The sequence below is a fragment of the Odocoileus virginianus genome, chromosome 3 (assembly GCF_023699985.2).
Source record: "Odocoileus virginianus isolate 20LAN1187 ecotype Illinois chromosome 3, Ovbor_1.2, whole genome shotgun sequence".
Lineage (NCBI taxonomy): Eukaryota > Metazoa > Chordata > Mammalia > Artiodactyla > Cervidae > Odocoileus > Odocoileus virginianus.
Window position 1 is genome coordinate 42,918,682 of NC_069676.1, and position 18,974 is coordinate 42,937,655.

Sequence of the window (18,974 nt, forward strand, 5' to 3'; positions counted from 1 at the left end):
ATAAGGGCCTGTTTTGGGGACCTTTGTTTTTAATCATCAGGTTTCTAAGTTGTTGTTCTCACCTTTCAATTAGGAGACTGGTGGCCACCACCCCATGAGCTTCTTTTACATTGTCTCCTAGTTCCCCTGTTCCCCACAAGGTGCTTTTCACACTCTTTCAGGGACTGTGACATTGCATTAAATATCAGATAGTTTGTGCTGTGTGCTTTGATAAGTTGCTTCGGTCATGTCCACCTCTGTGAGCCTCTATGGACTGTAGCTCCCCCAGACTCCTCTGTCCATGGGATTCTCCAGGCAAGAATACTGGAGTGGGTTGCCATGCCCTTCTCCAGGGGATCATCCCGACCCAGGGATCGAACCCATGTCCCTTATGTCTCCTGTATTGGCAGGTGGGTTCTTTACCACTCATGCCGCCTGGGAAGCCCATCAGATAGTCTGGTGGGATATTATGTAACTAAATTTAAGAAAATGAGGTGAATAAACTGGATTTTTTTCCATTTTAAAAACTTGTTTTTAATTGAAGGATAATTGCTTTTACAGTATTATGTTGGTTTCTGCCATACATCAACATGAATCAGCCACAGGTGTACATATGTCCCTCCCTCCTAAACCTCCCTCCCACCTCTCCGCCTCATCCAACCCTTCTAGGTTGTCACAGGGCACCAGTTTGCGCTCCCTACGTCATATAGCAAATTCCCAATGACTGTCTTACATATGGTAATGTATATGTTTCCATGTTCCTGTCTCAATTTGTCCCACCCTCTCCTTCCCCCAGTGTCCACAAGTCTGTTCTCTATCTATGCATCTCCATTGCTGCTTTGCAGTAGGTTTCAGTACCATCTTTGTATTCCATGTATGTGCGTTAACACACAATATTTGTTTTTCTGACTTACTTCATTCTGTATAATAGGCTCTAGGTTCACTACCTCATTAGAACTGACTCGAATGTTTTCTTTTTTATGACTGAGTATATTCCATTGAATATATGTACCACAGCTTCTTTATCCATTCATCTCTTGATGGACATCTGTTAATAGAGGTTGCTTCCACATTCTAGCTCTTACAAATAGTGCTGCAGTGAACATTGGGATGCATGTTTCAGTTATGGATTTGTCAGGGTATGTGCTCAGTAGTGGGATTGTTGGGTCATATAGTAGTTTTATTCTTGGTTTTTTAAGGAACCTCCATACTGTTCTCCATAAGTGGCTGTATCAATTTACATTCCCACCAACAGTACAAGAGTTCCCTTTTCTCCACACCCTCTCCAGCGTTTATTGTTTGTAGACTTTTTGATGATGGTCATTTTGATGAATGTGAGGTGATACCTCATTGTAATTTTGATCTGCATTTCTTTAATGGTGATGTTGAGTATCTTTTCATGTGTTTATTAGCCCTCTGTATGTCTTACTTAGAGAAATGTCTGAATAAACTGGATTTTTATTTTTCTAGCATTATCCCTTCAGTACATTCACTGTCTACTTTGTTAGTTTCAGTTCAACAAATAGTTGAGTGCATGCTAAATCTCTATTTGATGGGCTCAACAGTAACTGAACTTCCCTGGTGGCTCAGATGGTAAGGCGTCTGCCTATAATGTGGGAGACCCGGGTTCAATCCCTGGGTTGGGAAGATCTCTTGGAGAAGGAAATGGCAACCCACTCCAGTATTCTTGCCTGGAAAATCCCATGGATGGAGGATCCTGGTAGGCTACAGTCCATGGGGTCCCAAAGAGTTGGACATGACTGAGCGACTTCACTTCACTTCAACGGTAATAGAATCATGACTGGTTATGTTAAAAGAGTTAGGACAAAGCCTTATGTCATCCTGCACATTGTTAGTGGAAAGGTTAAAGGAATGGCTGTATAAGGTTTTGTTTGTAATATGTATTTATTTGGCTGCATCAGGTCTTAGTTGTGACCTACAGGATCTTTTGTTGCTGTGCATGGACCGTCTAGTTCTGGTGCATGGGCTCAGTAGTTGAGGGGCTTGGGCTTAGTTGTTCTGCCACATGTGGGAATCTCAGTTCTCCAGTTGCGGGTCAAACCTGCATCCCCTGTGTTGCAAGGTATATTCTTAACCACTGGACCATCATCTTATAGTTGGATTTAAGTCTCAAAAGTAGCTTGATAATCCTTACCAAAATGATAATGTTTCATTTGCATCACCTGAGTTGAAAAAATTCTGCTACCTGGGCTTTCAGTGATTCTGAATTGTAGCCAAGGTTGAGAACCACCAGCTACAGGTTACAGTGATGTGCGTGCATGCTCAGTTGCTAATTTGTATGTGACTCTTTGCCACCACATGGACTGTAGCCATCCAGGCTCCTCTGTCCATGGGATTTCCCAGGGGAGAATACTGGAGTGGGTTGTGGTTTCCTGTTCCATGGGATCTTCCTGACCCAGGGACTGAACCTGTGTCTCCTCACTGGCCGGCAGGTTCTTTACCACTGAGCCACCAGGGAAGCCCTATATTGATGTAGGATTTACTATTAAATGAATTCTCAGAAAAAAATTTTTTTGTTTTCTTCACTGATTAGCCAATGAACATTTAGTGTTATTAGTATTTGGTGGTATATTACTGTTTCTCCTAAATGAAAATCTACACATTCTGGCATCAGAAAAACCTGAGAAACTTGTTGAAGATTTGTATGCTTGCCTTCCACTCCACCCCAGATTTACTGAATCACAGTTTTTGGTGGGATTTTTTTTTTCCTCTGGTGTTTTGTTTTTTTTTTTTAAGCCCCCCCCCCCCCCCAGGAGATTCTGATGCCTACTAAAGCTTGAGAACCTTGATGTAGATAAAACCAACCAAGTGCTAATTTTTCACATTTCAACTGAGTCAGCATTGTATAAGTCCTACTACAAAGCAAATTAGGCCTCAGTTGCTTGGAATCCTTGCACAAAGGGCACGTTCTATAACCTTAGTAATTTCAAAGTTCAAGAAGTTTCTAATAAGCACAATAAAAACTATTAGATGATAAAAACAGGACCTGACACCAGAGTGTTTCAAAGACCAGGTAATTATTTTATTTTTCTATATCTGACACTCAAATCATAGGGGGTAAAAAGATAATAGAACATAATCAAAATAACACACAAACACAATTCAAGAACATTTAACCATCTATTATAGCTGTTCTTTGTAAAATACATAAAGGTAAACAGAAACATCTTTATATAAATTAATGCTTAATGTAAAACAATTGTTAAAATTCACACTAAGATACTAGTGCAAGCAGTGGTGTACAAAAGTGCAAACAAGGTTAGTGATGAAAAACTTATCACTGACTTACCACTTCAACATACTCTGCATTCAGCCAAACACTAAAGGCCTCACCACAGAAAACACTTTGAAAGTCACCTGACTGCATTCACCCTGAGTGCTCTTGCCTCAGTATGGCAACAGATTCTGAGTTCAGGTTAGGAGCAGCACCAGGGAATCCAGAAACCCAGGTGAAGTTGGCCATTCTGATGTGAATCTTTTCTAAAGATAATAATTCTCCATGAAATCACTCAAAAGCCTTTCCCATTTCTGTCTTAAAATCTATTTGGAGTGGGGGCACTCCTGAAACAAAGTTTACTTTGAATAAATTTGCTTACTTTACTGTGATTGATTTGGAATCTGTTTAAAGGTGTGGTCAAAACCCAGAATAATCAGAGGTATTAAATATATTATCTATTTAATGTTTTAAACTGTGAAGACAAAAATTAGTTGATTCAAAACTGAATCTTCAATAGATGGTCAGTAGTTGGTCAAATCAACAGAGGTCAATTCCCTTTATACTCAGGGATTTCCAGGTATGGGCTGGAGGTATGTGAGGGGGAATGGCTATAGAGTTCAAGAGTAGAAACATGGTTTTAACAAAATCCCAATCACTTTATGCAGAGGCACAGCCCCATATTTTTAAGAGCTTGTTCTTTTTTCTTTTTTGGTTAAAAAACACTAATTTGCATTTCAAAAGGACAGTGACTGGAAAGACCAGAAACATTAATATTGGGCTTTGAGAATTTAGTCCTTAATTTAAAATGTTTTCTGAACTCTTACTGTCTATAATAAAAAAAAAATTTAAAGGTTTATAGAAAACCTATAATTCCTTATTAATTTTATCCAGAAATTTATATTTGCTAATCTCATTTTTTCATGTTGTCTTGGAGATTTTTTTGAAACTTCACCAACTTTTACATATATTTAAAATGATTCAAACAATGTACTCTAAATCAACACATGCTATTCTGAGAGACTTTCTTTTATATTAGCTTTGTCATTATACTTTGATCAAAATTTATTTGGCGATAGAAGCCTTGCAAACTTCAGTCATGTAAGTGACTAACAAGACTGAAACGCCACATTGAGACACATACCAAATACAGGTTCAGAAAATATAAACCTGTCTGCTCAAGCTCAAGTCATCAACTGGAGGTATTCTGTTTTTAATGACGGAACTTGTGAAAATGCTGGATTTTGAATGTGGTTAATCAAATCATTTTGCAGAAGACAAGAAACACTTTTATCGCAGTTATTACTCTATTTCAGTGATTTCCAAGTAGTTTATGTGCTGGAAAGCACTACATGTAGTGTGAGCCAGTTGAAAACTAAAGAAAATAAACAACATTCTGTGTTTATGCTGTAAACCACAGTAAAGTTGTATATGTACACAGGCACACAAAACTAAAATTTAGATCTATGCAGGCAATACCTGAATTCATACTTCTTTGGCACTCAAGGATACTGGGTTAACTAAGTCAGTAGTGAAGAATATTTTTCATATTCTTCAGGGAATATCTGTGCCCAATTTTTAAAAATGGTATAATCTCCAATCTAAAAATTCATCAAGATAAACTGGAATCCATCAATTTAACCAGTTACAGAAAAGTATAATTAATAGCAGTCATTGAAACAGGTATGGCATTAAGAATCTTTTTAAAAATATAAAAGCCAGCTGAGGCCATCTGTTTTTAGAGTTTTGGAATTAAGATTTTAAAACATATTTTGAACACTTCTTGATGTATATGGAATCCAGTCTTAACTTGTATATAATAGTGTTAATTACATTTTCACACTTTACCGAGGGAAGAACAAAATTAACTACATTTACCCCCAAAATACTCCACAAATGTACACACTTGCACAGGCACATACAGAATATATATTTTTCCCACATGCTTTTGCCATTTCTTGGCATTCTCTTAACTTGCTTCTCCTGATGGAAGCAGTGACTCTCTCTGTTTTCTAAGAAGCTCTCAGAGCTGGATGATAAGCCCAATGGCTAGGGAACTCTGAGGTCCATCTCCCTTCAGCTGGCAGGAAAGTGCAGCTTCATTTCCAGAGGTTCAGACTCTGGAAGACTCTTACATCATTGGGAAAATACCCACAGTTTAGCTGTGGTCCACAAAGTGACTCTGTTCCTTTGATCCCAGTGACAGACCTAGAATGAGAGTTCTGGAACAAGAGAGTTTGTGCCAGAAAGCAAATCCCCTCTAGAGAAACCAGTAAGCTTTTTCTTTTAAACGATTTATAACACAGTTAATTAACTTCTCAATTATCACAATAGATACTAGGAAATACTTGAAGAAAAGCATGTCCCTGTAAATATTGAAAACAGATACCATCAACAAGAGGCAATTACTTTGAATAAGGCTTAATTCTCTTCAGTCAAGATGTTAGAAATGAGAACTTTAAACATATCTGGCAGAATAAACCTAGAGGCTGAATGTCATTTCCTACTTTTCCCTGGTGTTACTGATGTTTTTAGGCAGGGAGAAAGCTTTTTTATTTTCCTTTAGAAGGAAGGTGAAAATGGAACAGAATAGCTGAATTCCTAAAACCAAACATCATGATGAAATGACCTTGCTGGTTTAGCTAACTAGTAATTCCTTCCAGGCATATCTTTTAATCCTTATTTGCTTTATATACAATATTATATTATTGATGACAGAAAGGACTATAGTTAACTCTGATTTGGACAAGAGCTAAAGAAAACAGTAATTCTGATATTAAAATTAGTCTTGATGGAATTGGAGCAATCTATTCTCAATAGAATTGGTTAAATATACTATAAAACTTCGGTTTATGACCAAGAGAGGAAATCTTCATCTTCAGAGTCTTTAAAAATAACTATTTGGCACTTGTATTTCAACTAATTATGGGAATCTCAAACATATGGGAAAAAAGAATTCAATTTCTTAGGAAACTAAAATGCTTTAAAAAGCTAACCACAATCTGATTAGAAAATCTTACCAGTGAGGCTTGTAGAAACTATCATGTTGCAAGCATGGTATCAAAAAACAGAAGCCTTTGTGTTATAAAGTAAGAGCTGGTTGGGAATAACTAAGAAAAAAGAAAATTAAATACATGGATTCATTTTCTTTCCACCAAGAAATAAAATATACCCAAAATGAAAAAAGAGCCATAGGACAGGAAAAAAATCTTCAAATATCTCAGTGACAACTGAAGCAGAACATGCTTTCTTTATCCTCAGATGCAGGCCTCCACCATGCAACTGCATAACACCCTATGTGTCACTTGCCCTGCTGAATACCATTAAGTACCATTAAGTAAGATTGGGGAGTACCTCTAAGTGTGGGGAGACTGGTGCCTGTCATTATTTTTGGTGAAAAGGCAGATTACCAAACTGGGTGCCATTAAGATTGGAGCACTTCAGAATCAGACAACTGGGGTTGGCTTATCAAACCAAAAATTAACCTTCGGTTATACCAGAACATGTGCTTTTTTTCAGAAGGCCGATCCCACAGGGACTAGGGCGTGGACCCCATCAGCACTGGTAATGGTAGTGTTACAGATAAAAATATACATGATTCAGACTTAAATGTGGTATAAGGTGCAACCAAACATAACTTGTCTCTAGATAAATGCAAAAGCCTGCAGGGACTTAAACATTATCCTAAATATTCTAAAGCAATCTCCTTTCCCCACAACCCTCATATATTTAATATTAAATATGCAAAACTTCAGAGCATACTAGCTAGATAAGACACATTAAAATGAAACATTTGCCCAACAAGGATGCCAAATATTAGGGTTTGTTTTATTGCATGACGTTTGCATAAGAAAAAAATAATTGAAACTGTAAGGCATCATGCAGTCATTTATAAGCTTATTATTAACTGCTTATTAAAGATAGGTGGACATATAATCTAAAATTTAAAAACTAGTTCCAAAAAATTACATAAAAAATTTAACATGATGAGCTTTTAAATATGGTTGCTATTTGTAGTTTCATGTTGTTAAAAAGTGCTTCAAATGTCGTCTGGAAAGTTGCTGTTCAAAAATGGTGCTGGGGGTAATGTCGCATTATAAACTGTAAAAACTAAGTATTTTTATGGAATTAGAAAGCTAACATTGTGATATTCAAACTTATTTGAATCAGTTTTCAATTCTCACTCAAATTAAGTTGATAAAATATTAATAATCTAAAAAACATCTGTTTTCTAACCAACAATAAAAGTCTATTGAATTCAAGTTATGCATGTTGATGATCAAATCTCTGAGTAGGCCTGAACGGTGAGACCTGGAACTGATGTGGGCTGGTGTTAATCAATGTACTGTGCCATCCAACGGAAGCCTTCTCCGTAGCCTTGTCTCTTGAGCACGCTGCACATGAAAACTTCTAAGGGCCGGGCATTCAGTTCTTTCAGAGATACATTGCCCTAGGAGAGAAGATGGGCATTATGTTGGGTGACCTCTTAATGAAATAAAACCCCTACTCCCTAGGAGAGCTGCAGTTCGTACATCTTAGAACAAAGGGTGACTGTGATAAAGCCATGCCTGTTTGTCACCCAAGTCCCTTCCCCTAAACACACAGGGCACCTCCTCTCACTCTATTGTAGGACAGATGTTCATTCAGTGGGATAGAGGTGAGCCTGTGAGGTGCACAAGAATGAAAAGAATCTGTGACTTTGAAAAAATTCAAGTTACCTGGGACAACTGGCTTCACTAATATTAAAAACAAACATTCTGTGAGTAGATTTATGACCTAACAAGGCAACTCTTAAAATTAATGTGGCATTGACTTATTAAAAAGACACAGAAAACAGACCAAAGTCTACCTTATCTAACATAACAGTCTCCTTCCATAGGCCGCCATAATGCTCTACTCTGGAATTTTTCAATCCTAAGGGCCTTCCGCAAAACAAATCTCAGTAAAAATGAATGCAAAAATAATGTGTGTTAAAGCTTAATTATGAAGTATATGTTCTGAAAACCCCATAACTCTACTATAGCCAAATATACATTTCATTTTTTATCTGTGGTGAACTCTGGACTTAAAACACTGAACCGGGGGCCAAAATACACTACTGGTATGCTTAAACATTCAAATATATTATTTAGTGGCTAATTCTGAAAAATTATGACAAAACTTTGAAAGCTTTCATTAAGTTTCCCATATGCATAGGCTGTGACATTTTTTATATCACCAAGAAAATGTTGGTGATACTTCCAATACTTTGGCCACCTGCTGTGAAGAACTAACTCATTGGAAAAGACCCTGATGCTGGGAAAGCTTGAAAGCAGGAGGAGAAGAGGATGACCGAGGATGAGATGGTTGTATGGCATCACCAACTCGATGGACAGGAGTCTGAGCAAGCTCCAGGAGTTGGTGATGGACAGGGAAGCCTGGCGTGCTGCAGTCCATGAGGTTGCAAAGAGTCGGACACGACTGAGTCACTGAACTGAACTGAAGAAAAGGTTTCATTGCATTCAGTGGTAGGAAGAAAACAAATGAGGACATTCAAAAAAGACCCAAATGTACCAAGGACAGTTTTTAAGATGAAAATGAAAATGGGCTTGTGAGGTTGGACAATAGTAATTTAAAGATATCTGGTTGGACACCTGAAACTAGTATAATATATGTCAATTATATCCCAATTAAAGAAAAGAAACCAGACTACCAATTAGACTGACAAGCATGATTACTGTTAACGGTAATATGGGAACAGACCTTTTCAGAAGATAAAAAGTAAATAAAATAAAAAGATATTTGTACTACTGAATGAAGTATTCACACCTGTCAATTTTTTTTTTACCTTTCCTGTTGTCTGACCATATAAACCAAACATCTCTCGCAACCTCTCTTCACTGATGGCTTCAGGCCTGTCAATCTTATTCCCAAGAATCAGTATAGGCACATTAGCAACAGTTTCATCTGTCATTAGTGACTGAAAAAAAAAAAAAAAGCAAAATGAAAGTTAAGATGTTGATATAAAACCATCTAAAGGGCTCACTGTGACAACATAGCAAATGGGCACCAAGGGCTCACTCTCTATCATATCCTGGCAGTTTGGCTTTCTTTGGTGAACTTTCCCTACATTTTAAAGTGAGCTCAACGATCCCATAGCTCAGTTCTTCTGCCTCTCTGAGTCCTTCTGTAAATGCTCACTGTGACTAGACTCAACACATTGAAGGTGTGCAGACCTGGTTTCATTTCTAATTCTGCTGCTTTTGAGTTGTGAGATCTTAGACAAATAAGGCTCGCTGAAGTTCAAAGAGAATATGCAATAGTAGCACCTACCTTACAGAGTTAATCTGAGAATTAAACGAGGTAATATGCATAATGCCTGGCACAAAATAGGAACAAAGGAATTCTCTGGCTCTGTTCCATGACCATAGAGCTTACCAGGACTTTTCCACATGAATAAGTACTTGTTTGCTTGCTCTTGGTGGAGGTATGGTTGGGTCAACCTTCCATCAAATCATGGACCTCCTTTCTCTGTGGGCCCAGGTCTAGCACTGGCCTTGCCTACTGCTCCTGAGCCCCTTTACGAAGCATGTAACCTGGGAGATGGGAGAGGAGGTGGCTACACATGGCCTTGATCACTCCTGGGAATGGTGACAAAGATAGCATGTTATACTAGTTCCAGGTTCTGGCCAACTCCTGAAGAAACCACCTGGAAGACCAGGGGCTTAAGACCAAGTCACTACAGGAATGCAGCAGATATGAAATAAGCTACAAGGGCACACATTGCATAGAATGAGCCTAAGCCTTCAGGAAGGAAATCTTGTTAGTACTCCTCAACAGCCACAATTACTCCAAGGTACTCCCTCTGCATTCTAAGTAATCTCTGAACTCCACAAATTGTCAGGAGTTACATCAGAGGCTGCAGAAAAGCTACACTCTCATACCTACATTTCTAACCTATTTTCTCAGGCTTACCAGAGTCATTCAACTGTTTAGTTTTAATTATTTAACTTACATCAAGCTCTTCTTTTGATTCTAACAGCCTTTCATGGTCTGCACAATCCACCAGAAATACAATGCCATTGATAGCAGGAAGGTAGTTTTTCCACACTCTTCGAGCTAACAAAAACAATCAGGAGTTAGATTTTATTTGCTGGTCAAACCTAGCAGATGATATCTTTTTGGACTCTTCCATCTAACCAAGTGTAATTAGCCCTTAGCTGCTGCTACATCATTATATACTTGTTAATCTTTTACCCAGTATTGCCAAAATCTTTCCAGATGACCAAAGAAGAAATTACAGGTTTTCCTTAATTTGGTCAAGTCAAATATTTTAGTCTGCCCAGTTTACCCATGTCAGAAGAAGAATTAATATTTGCTTACTAATGGACAAGGATGCACATTAAGTTCATCGGAGGGACCACTACTATTTGTTATATGCAGTATTCATTTCTTTTTGACATTTCTAGTTTATCAGTTTTTTGCTAGTGATCAAGTCTGGAGTCAGTGACAGAAGGAAATTAGTATCAGGTTCAGACTTGCTACATTAAAAAATAAAGCAAATTGTTCTACTCATAGCACAAGTTTATGAAACCATTAGGGTAATTTTTTCCATGACATTCTCTTTTAGAAAAGAAAATATTTTTGAGGGTGCCCCAGAGGAAGGTAACTTTTTTCTCCTGGCTTCAGCTTTATAATACACCTTCATATAGGGATGAAGCCTCAACCTCCATTAGGTTCTAAATCTAATCATTCTATTCTAGGAATTAGTTTATGTATATTTTAAACAATTGATGTATATCTCAAATGTGCTTTCTCTAGCTACAACCTTTGTAGTATTCATTATTTATGAATTACTATGTAGTGGGTACTGCTAAGTCCTTTTGGGCATATTAAAAAGTAACTAGCATTTCAATCCCAGAAAGTTTAGTAGAATCTGAAATAAGACAGTCATTCCAATCTTTAGACATGTATACAAATGTACTAATTGCTAGGTAAGTGCAGTTGAGAGCACTCCCAGTTGGGAGTGGCTTCTCAGAGGAGGCAGCCACACTTAACACTGGGCCCTGAAAGTGGGTTACCTGTGTGCTGATGGAGCCCTCATGAGCACAGAGGTGGAAGGACAGACACCAAGATGGTTTGGTTTGGTTGGAGTAAAGAGAATGAGAAAGGGAACAGTGGGAAATAAAGACTCAAAAAGTAAAGTAAAGTGTGACCAGATCATAGAAATCCTGAATACCAGGTCAGTGAGTATGGCCTTTATTTTGTAGGTAATGAATTAGTCAATGAAGGCTTTTCATATGGAGCAACAGAATCTATAACATATTCATAACATGATTATGACAGTAAGAGAGAGGTGGGCTGAAGAAGAGAAAAAATGGAGGCAAAATTTTACTCATATGGTTTATCACCAAAAGCAATTCAGACTTAAACTGGAGTATCATATGAAAATCATCCTTTGCATTTAAAGCATTTATCCAGGGGTGATAATTCCTAAATTTTAAGTCTACTCTGGCTTTCCTTGAATAAAATGCGGTTTCATTCACTGTAACATAATGGTCACATTTTTATTAAATAAAACAACTGTAAGAGAAGTAGAATCTCACCTTGAACATGTCCACCCAGATCAAAAGTTGTAAAGGTCATGCCAGCAATGGTTAGTTCTTCTGAAGCTAAATAATAATACAAAATGTTTGAAAAACATGAAAATTAGAAGTCCATTTCTGGCATATACTGCCACTTAAAGTTTGATTTACTTTAATTGCAAATAAGGTCAAATCAAAAAGGAATTCTTTGTTATAACTACTATATTCCATTTCATATTGCCAGTATAATGCAAGTAATTGGTAATATTCAATTCTAGTATTCAGTGCCCACCACAAATCCAACTTATTTTTCTTCCTCTATCCAGCTGAAATTGACAATGATTTACTGTAAATTCAAGTGACTGGTCTAACCTAATAATTTTTCCTGTAATTCATCTTATATGATGAAGGTGAAAAAACAGTATTTTCTCATGATTGTTATATTTCACAGGTGATGGTTTTGGGGCTTCCTAGTGGCTCAGGCCATGAAGAATCCGTCTGCAATGCGGGAGACCTGGGTTCAGTCCCTGGGTTGGGAAGATCCCCTGGAGGAGGGCATGGCAACCCACTCCAATATTCTTGCCTGGAGAATCCCCATGAACAGAGAAGCCTGGCGGGCTACAGTCCATGGGGTTGGCAGAGTCAGACACAACTGGGTGACTAAGCGTGCACACACAGTCTTTAATGGCAAACATAATTATAATAAAAAACTTGGCTATTATTTCTTCAAATTTTTTTTCTGCTCCCTTATTTTCCTATCTGGGACTTTAGTGATAGGTTTGTTATGCTGCTTAAATCTTCCATTCTCTGCATATTTATGGAGCATATAAATGCTCCATTCTCAGCATATTCATAACAGCTGTTTTAGTGTTCATATTTCCTAATTCCATCATATTTTTTACTTGTGCCATCAATCTGCTTTTACTGATTGACTTTTCTTCTATTTAGGGATCACACTTTCCTGCTTCTTTGCATGTCTAGTAATTTTTTATTGGATGTTGGATTTTGTTCTGTCATTTTCAAGAAAGTTGGACTTTGGGAACTCTCTGGTGGCCCAGTGGTGAAGACTCAGCCATCTCACTGTGGGGACCCTGATCAGGGAACTAAGATCCTACAAGCTCCAGGGCACGGTCAAAAAAAAAAAACAAAAAAAAAAAAACACCAAAAAATAAGTTGGACTTTTTTTTTTTTTAATAATAAGTTGGACTTTGTTCCTTTGTTCTGGCAGGTAGTTAAACTGCTTGCAGATCAGTTTTTAAGTTTTGTTACAGCAGATCTAAAGTAGCCTTTACTTTGGAGCTACATTAGCCTCATTACTAAGATGTGCTTTTTTGGAGTAGTCTACAAGGTCTCTTTTTTCTGGCTGGTGGGTACATGGATTGATAGCTCTGTGTGAGCTCTAGGAATGAACTGGCCAACCACTTCACTATAACTGTTCTTTTGACGGGCTATGTGTAGTTTTACCCTATGTATGCACAGATTGGTATTCAGCCATGAACATTTCTGGAGTTCTTTCTCTACAGAGCTGTTTCCTCTGTGGTAATCTGCCCAGCAAATTCTAGTCACCTCAGCCTCCCCAAGTTCTGGTCTCTTGTCTCCTCAATTCAGTAAGACTACTGAGTTACCTTTGGGTTTCTTCTCCCTACACCATGGTCTTAAAATTAACCCCTATGATAAATGTTAAAACAGACAAGGGTTTGTTTTTCTTTTCTCAGGAATCATAGCCCTGTGCTAGCTATTTCCCAATATCTGAAAACAGCTGTAGTGTATATTTTTGTCCACTTTTCTAGTCATTTTTAGTGGGAGGGTAATTCCAACCTCTGTTATTCCCTCACGGACAAAAGCAGAAGGCCGCTACAATTACAGTGAAAGGTTCAGTACAACTGTTAACTATTCAGTATAGCTATGAGACCCCAGAGTAGTTTATCTTGCTAAAAAATTCTGTAGTAAGACTGCCAGCTGAATGAATAATTAATATAATTTGTGTTCAAAGCATGATCCTTTCCATTAGGAAAAGATAATGCTTGGACATGACTGGCAAACTATCTCTATGGTTACAATCTCTGATACACTCCCTGCTTTATAAAATGAGTCCCAATTTGATTATGATACAGAACACTGTTAACATTCCAGAAAGTTCCCTCTTGCCCCTGCCAAGTCAATTCACACCTCCACTCCCAGAAGCAAGCACTGATCTGAATTCTATCATCACAGGTTTGTTTTGCCTGTTTTAGAATTTTATATAAATGGCATCATATAGTATATAACTTTTGTGACCAGCCTCTTCCTTGCAATATAATATGCATTGTGTGGATCTATACTTTATTCCTCTTTTTGTTGAATAGAATTCCATTGTTTATCCATTCTTTTTATGAAGGACATCTGAACTGCTTCCAGTTTGGAGTCAATACAGGTAAAGCTGGTATAACAAATATTCCTGTATGAGGATTTTGGTTAACATATTTTTTCATTTTTCCTAGATAAATATCTAGCAGTGGAATTGCCAGATCATAGGGTAGATACATGTTACCTTTCTCCCATATTCATTTAAAAATTCTTTTATTGGAGCATGGTTGATTTATAATGTTGTGTTAGTTTCAGGTGTACAACAAAGTGAATCATATATATTTATTTGATCTTTTTCAGATTCTTTTCCCATACAGGTTATTTCAGAATATTGAGTAGAGTTCCCTGTACTGTACAGTAGGCTCTTGTTATCTATTTTATATATAGTGGTGTGTATATGTTAATCCGTATCTCCTAATTTATTACTTGCCTCATGTTTCCCCTTTGATAAACCATAAATTTGATTTCTGAGATCTGTGAGTCTGTTTTGTGAATAAGTACATTTGTATCATTTTTTACTACATTCCACATATGGCTGTTATCATATGATGTTTGTCTTTGACTTACTTCACTTAGTATGATAAATCTCTAGGTCCATCCATGTTGCTGCAAATGGCATTGTTTCTTTCTTTTTTATGGCTGAGTGATCAATCCCTGGGTTGGGAAGAGACCCTGGAAAGGGAAATGGCGACCTACTCCAGTTTTCTTGCCTGGGAAATGCCATGGATAGAGGAGCGTGGCAGGCTACAGTCCATGGGGTCACAAACAGTTGGACACAACTGAGTGACTAAACAACAACAATATTCCATGTGTGTATGTACTACATCTTCTTTATCCATTCCTCTGTTGATGGCCATTTGGGTTGCTTCCATGTCCTGACTATTGTAAACAGTGCTGCAGTGAACACTGGGGAGCATGTATCTTTTTAATTATGGTTTTTCTCCAGATATATGCCCAGGAGTGGGGTTGTTGAACCATATGGTAGTTCTATATTTAATTTTTTAAGGAACTGTCATACTATTCTCCAAAATAGTTGTATCAATTTACATTCCCATCAACAATGTAAGAGGGTTACCTTTTCTCCAAACCCTCTCCAGCCTTTACTGTTTGTAGATTTTTCTGATGATGGCCATTATGACTGATGTGAGGTGATACCTCATGGTAGTTTTGATTTGCATTCTCTAATAATAATTAGTGATGTTGAATGCCTGTTCATGTGCCTTTGGCCATCCATCTGTCTTATTTGAAGAAATGTCTATTTAGATCTTCTGCCCATTTTTTGATTGGGTTGTTTGTTTTCTTGACGTTGAGCTGCATGAGCTGTTTGTATATTTTGGAGATTAATCCCTTGTCAGTCTCTTTGCAAATATTTTCTCCTATTCTGTGGCTTGTTTTTTATTTTATGGTTTCCTTTGCTATACAAAAGCTTTTAAGCTTAATTAGACCCTATTTGTTTATTTTTATTTTCATTACTCTAGAAGTCGATCAAAAAAGATACTGCTGAGATTTATGTCAGAGAGTGCTCTGCCTACATTTTCCTCCAAGAGTTTTATAGTATCCAGTCTTAATATTTAGATCTTTAATCCATTTTGACTTTATTTTTGGTATGGTGTTAGGGAGTATTTTTAATTTCATTCTTAAAAATATGGAACGCTTCATAAATTTGTGTGTCATCCTTCTGCAGGGGCCATGCTTATCTTCTCTGTGTCTTTCTAATTCTAGTGTATGTGCTGCTGAAGAGAGTACACATAATGCTTTTGATTAATTGAAAAATATAAGCTAAAATGAATGAGATGCAGGAAGGTTGAGATAACATCTATTTTGTGCCATTGTTTTTACTCTTATTACTTACAACAATGTCTGACTTAAAGCAAGTGCTCAAAAAATATTTGTTGAATATATTAAAAAGAACATCATAAAATTGTAAAAGTGACTTACACCTAATATAAGACCACTGTGTAATCTCTTCCAATTCTGCTGTTTTTGCAGATAATTTTATATACTCAATTTCACCATGATTTTTCTTTAACAGTATTGTTCTTGTATCAGAATCTTATTTGTCAAGCCATACTTTCTTCTCCTAATGTAAAAAAAAGTATCAATTTTATGAAATCTTCCTTTTCCAACTTGACTCACTAACAGTTTTAGAGATAAAAAGGTAGTTTGTTTTTTTATGTTTTCCTTCCTTGTTCTTAGTATATTTACGGAATTAAATTAACTGTTGTATTATTTACTTTTTAGTCCAATTCTCAACTTTATACTCATTTTTAAGGCTGACACTCATTATTTCAAAATCTGTGGATTAGCTTGTCTTTAAACTCTCTGTGTAGTTGATTCATAGTCTTTCCAACAGTAAAACAAGTTCATAAGTTTTTGTTGTTGTGCAATGCAGCATGTGGGGTATTAGTTCCCCAACCAAGGACTGAATCTGTGTGCCCTGACACTGGAAGCTCAGACTCTAAACCACTGGACTTCCAGGGAAGTCCCCCACAGGTATTTTAAAATTAGACTTCTGTTTCTAATTTTAAAGTGACTAATTCTGTCACTCTAACTTGACTCTCTCAGCAGTATCTATTACATAATCTTACTAAGAATGATACATATTAAGTGATTTACAGAATCATTATTAATGTCTTTCAACTGGCTTCCTAAAAGAAAGTACAGTAAATTATTTTTTAATTACTTTAATACTTTCTAGGGAATTCCCTGGTGGTCCAGTGGTTAAAACTTGGCGCTTTCACTGTTGTGGGCTCAGATTCAATCCCTATTTGAGGGACTAAGATCCTGCAAGCCATGGGGCCTGGCTAAAAACAAAATAAAAGAAAATTTTCTGTAAGTGTATCAATACATGCCCTGTTTTTTTGGAATAAAAATTCTATGGTCTTTATGTTAGAAACAGTTCAGGTTGTTAGAACTAGAAAAATAACTGGTTAATAAGTTAAGAGCTACAGCAAAGTATAAGACTATATAATCTGTCCACTGAATAATGATTAAAATAGTAAAGTTCTAAAATTTGAAAGAAATTTAAGTTATATAAGAAAGGTAATGCTGACTATTTATAACCTAAACAATATGTGGTTAAATATACTATCATAATCCCTGAGACAATAACTTTTTAACTCCTCTAGTTGGACAAAGGTATACTAACTATGAGACGATATGAGTATTATTTCAAGATCTAAATATACTCCCTGGAGTTCGGTCACTTATCATTTACTACAACTAAGAACAAGTGAAATGACATGATCATAATTTATCCACCAAAAAACAAACAAAACCTTTTGGTTAGGGCCTATGAATTGGAATCACTTCATCAAGTAACACCCCGTATGGGAGAATATACTTACTGGGATGTAACGTGGGCACATGTTGTCCAAGTCTGTCATCTTTTAGCATGTGTAGCAATGTTGTTTTTCCCGCATTATCCAATCCAAGAAATACCAATTTACCAGTTTTCTTATATAATCCTGCAGAGTAAGAGCTATGATTAGTCAGTGATATCCGACACAGATTATAGAAATAAAATGACTTTAAATAAAAGTATAATATCTTCACAATTTAGTTATTTGGATACTTTTCATAATTACCCCAGATTTTTTATAAAGAGACACTTATTAACCTTTTGAACTTCTAAGATTTTATAAACTGGCATGAAAAAGCTTGGATTTGTAATCCATTTTTAGTTTTGAAGAGCTATTTTAAATCTATTACGATTTAGGATGTCAGATCATTATAAAACTAAACTTTGCCCCAGTCAATGAATGTATGTGACCTAAACTTATCTTGCAGTACCAAAATGCCAATTCCCTTGATGATTTAACTTAAATCCTCTTTTAATTTACCCCTTGAAAAATATCTGTGCCCTCTACTAGAGAAACATAAAATACTTGAGATTATATATTTATGAAGCCTAGACCAAAAGAAAAAATAGAGGTTTTTCATTTTTTTCACAGGTAAAAATAAATTAACTATTTTTGACAATCAAAACTACAATGAGTTTTTTTCAGTAAAAAAGTTTCGTTCACTGTCAAATTTACCTGAGAATAAGGTTAAACTATTCACATGACTGCGTAAAACTAAGCAACAACAAAAATATCCGAGCACATAATTTAAAATATATCAATCAAGCACTGATAGCTAAAGTGATAAACAGATAAAGACAACACTGACTAGTTTACAGTAGACTGACATTTATTGCAGAATTCCATATTGAGCTTTTCATATATATATATTTTAAAGACTTTTCTTAGAGCACTTTTAGTTTTACAACAAAACTCAAAGGAAGGTACAGATATATCCCATATACCTCTGTCCCCACATATACAGACTCTCCCACAAAAGAGGACGGAAGTTTAATGACTTATGTCCATTATTATACAGAATATTTTCACTGCCCTAGAAAGTCTCTGTATTCTGCCTATATATCCACCCTACCCACGGTCCAGCAACCACTCATCTTTTTATGGTCTCCATATTTTTGCCTTCTCTAGAATGTCATGTAGTTGGAATCACACAATATGTAGCCCTTCAGATTGGCTTCTTCCACTCAGTAATATGATGTAAGGTTTCTCCATGTATTTTCATGGCTTCATAGCCTATTTTCTTTCTCATGCTGTATAGTATCCCATTATCTGGCTGTCAAGTCAGTTCAGTCAGCTTAGTCACTCAGTCATGTCCAACTCTTTGCAACCCTGTGAATCGCAGCACGCCAGGCCTCCCTGTCCGTCACCAACTCCTGGAGTACCATAGTTCATTTATCCATCCACGAACTAAAGGACATCTTGGTTGCTTCCATGTTTTGGCAATTATGGCTAAAGCTGCTGTAAATATCTGTGTGCAGGTTTCTGGCT

General features: G+C 36.6%; 2 protein-coding genes and 1 non-coding gene across 5 annotated transcripts in view; 1 reads left to right on the forward strand and 2 right to left on the reverse strand.

The window, feature by feature from the left end:
- SEC24A (SEC24 homolog A, COPII coat complex component) overlaps positions 1 to 18,974 on the forward strand; it is a 110,776-nt gene that overhangs the window by 2,742 nt on the left and 89,060 nt on the right. The window lies entirely within an intron of this gene.
- SAR1B (secretion associated Ras related GTPase 1B) overlaps positions 3,001 to 18,974 on the reverse strand; it is a 28,230-nt gene continuing 12,256 nt past the window's right edge. For both annotated transcript variants that reach the window (XM_020908026.2, XM_020908028.2), the window contains 5 exons: positions 17,472 to 17,591; positions 11,800 to 11,865; positions 10,209 to 10,312; positions 9,042 to 9,173; positions 3,001 to 7,664 (listed from right to left, as the gene is read on the reverse strand). In XM_020908026.2, the coding sequence (XP_020763685.1) occupies positions 7,548 to 7,664; positions 9,042 to 9,173; positions 10,209 to 10,312; positions 11,800 to 11,865; positions 17,472 to 17,591 (539 nt within the window). In that variant the 3' untranslated portion in view covers positions 3,001 to 7,547. The remainder of the gene's footprint in view (positions 7,665 to 9,041; positions 9,174 to 10,208; positions 10,313 to 11,799; positions 11,866 to 17,471; positions 17,592 to 18,974) is intronic.
- Positions 15,764 to 15,870, reverse strand: LOC139034513 (U6 spliceosomal RNA). The gene has a single exon (XR_011487059.1). It is a non-coding gene; the product is annotated as a U6 spliceosomal RNA (small nuclear RNA).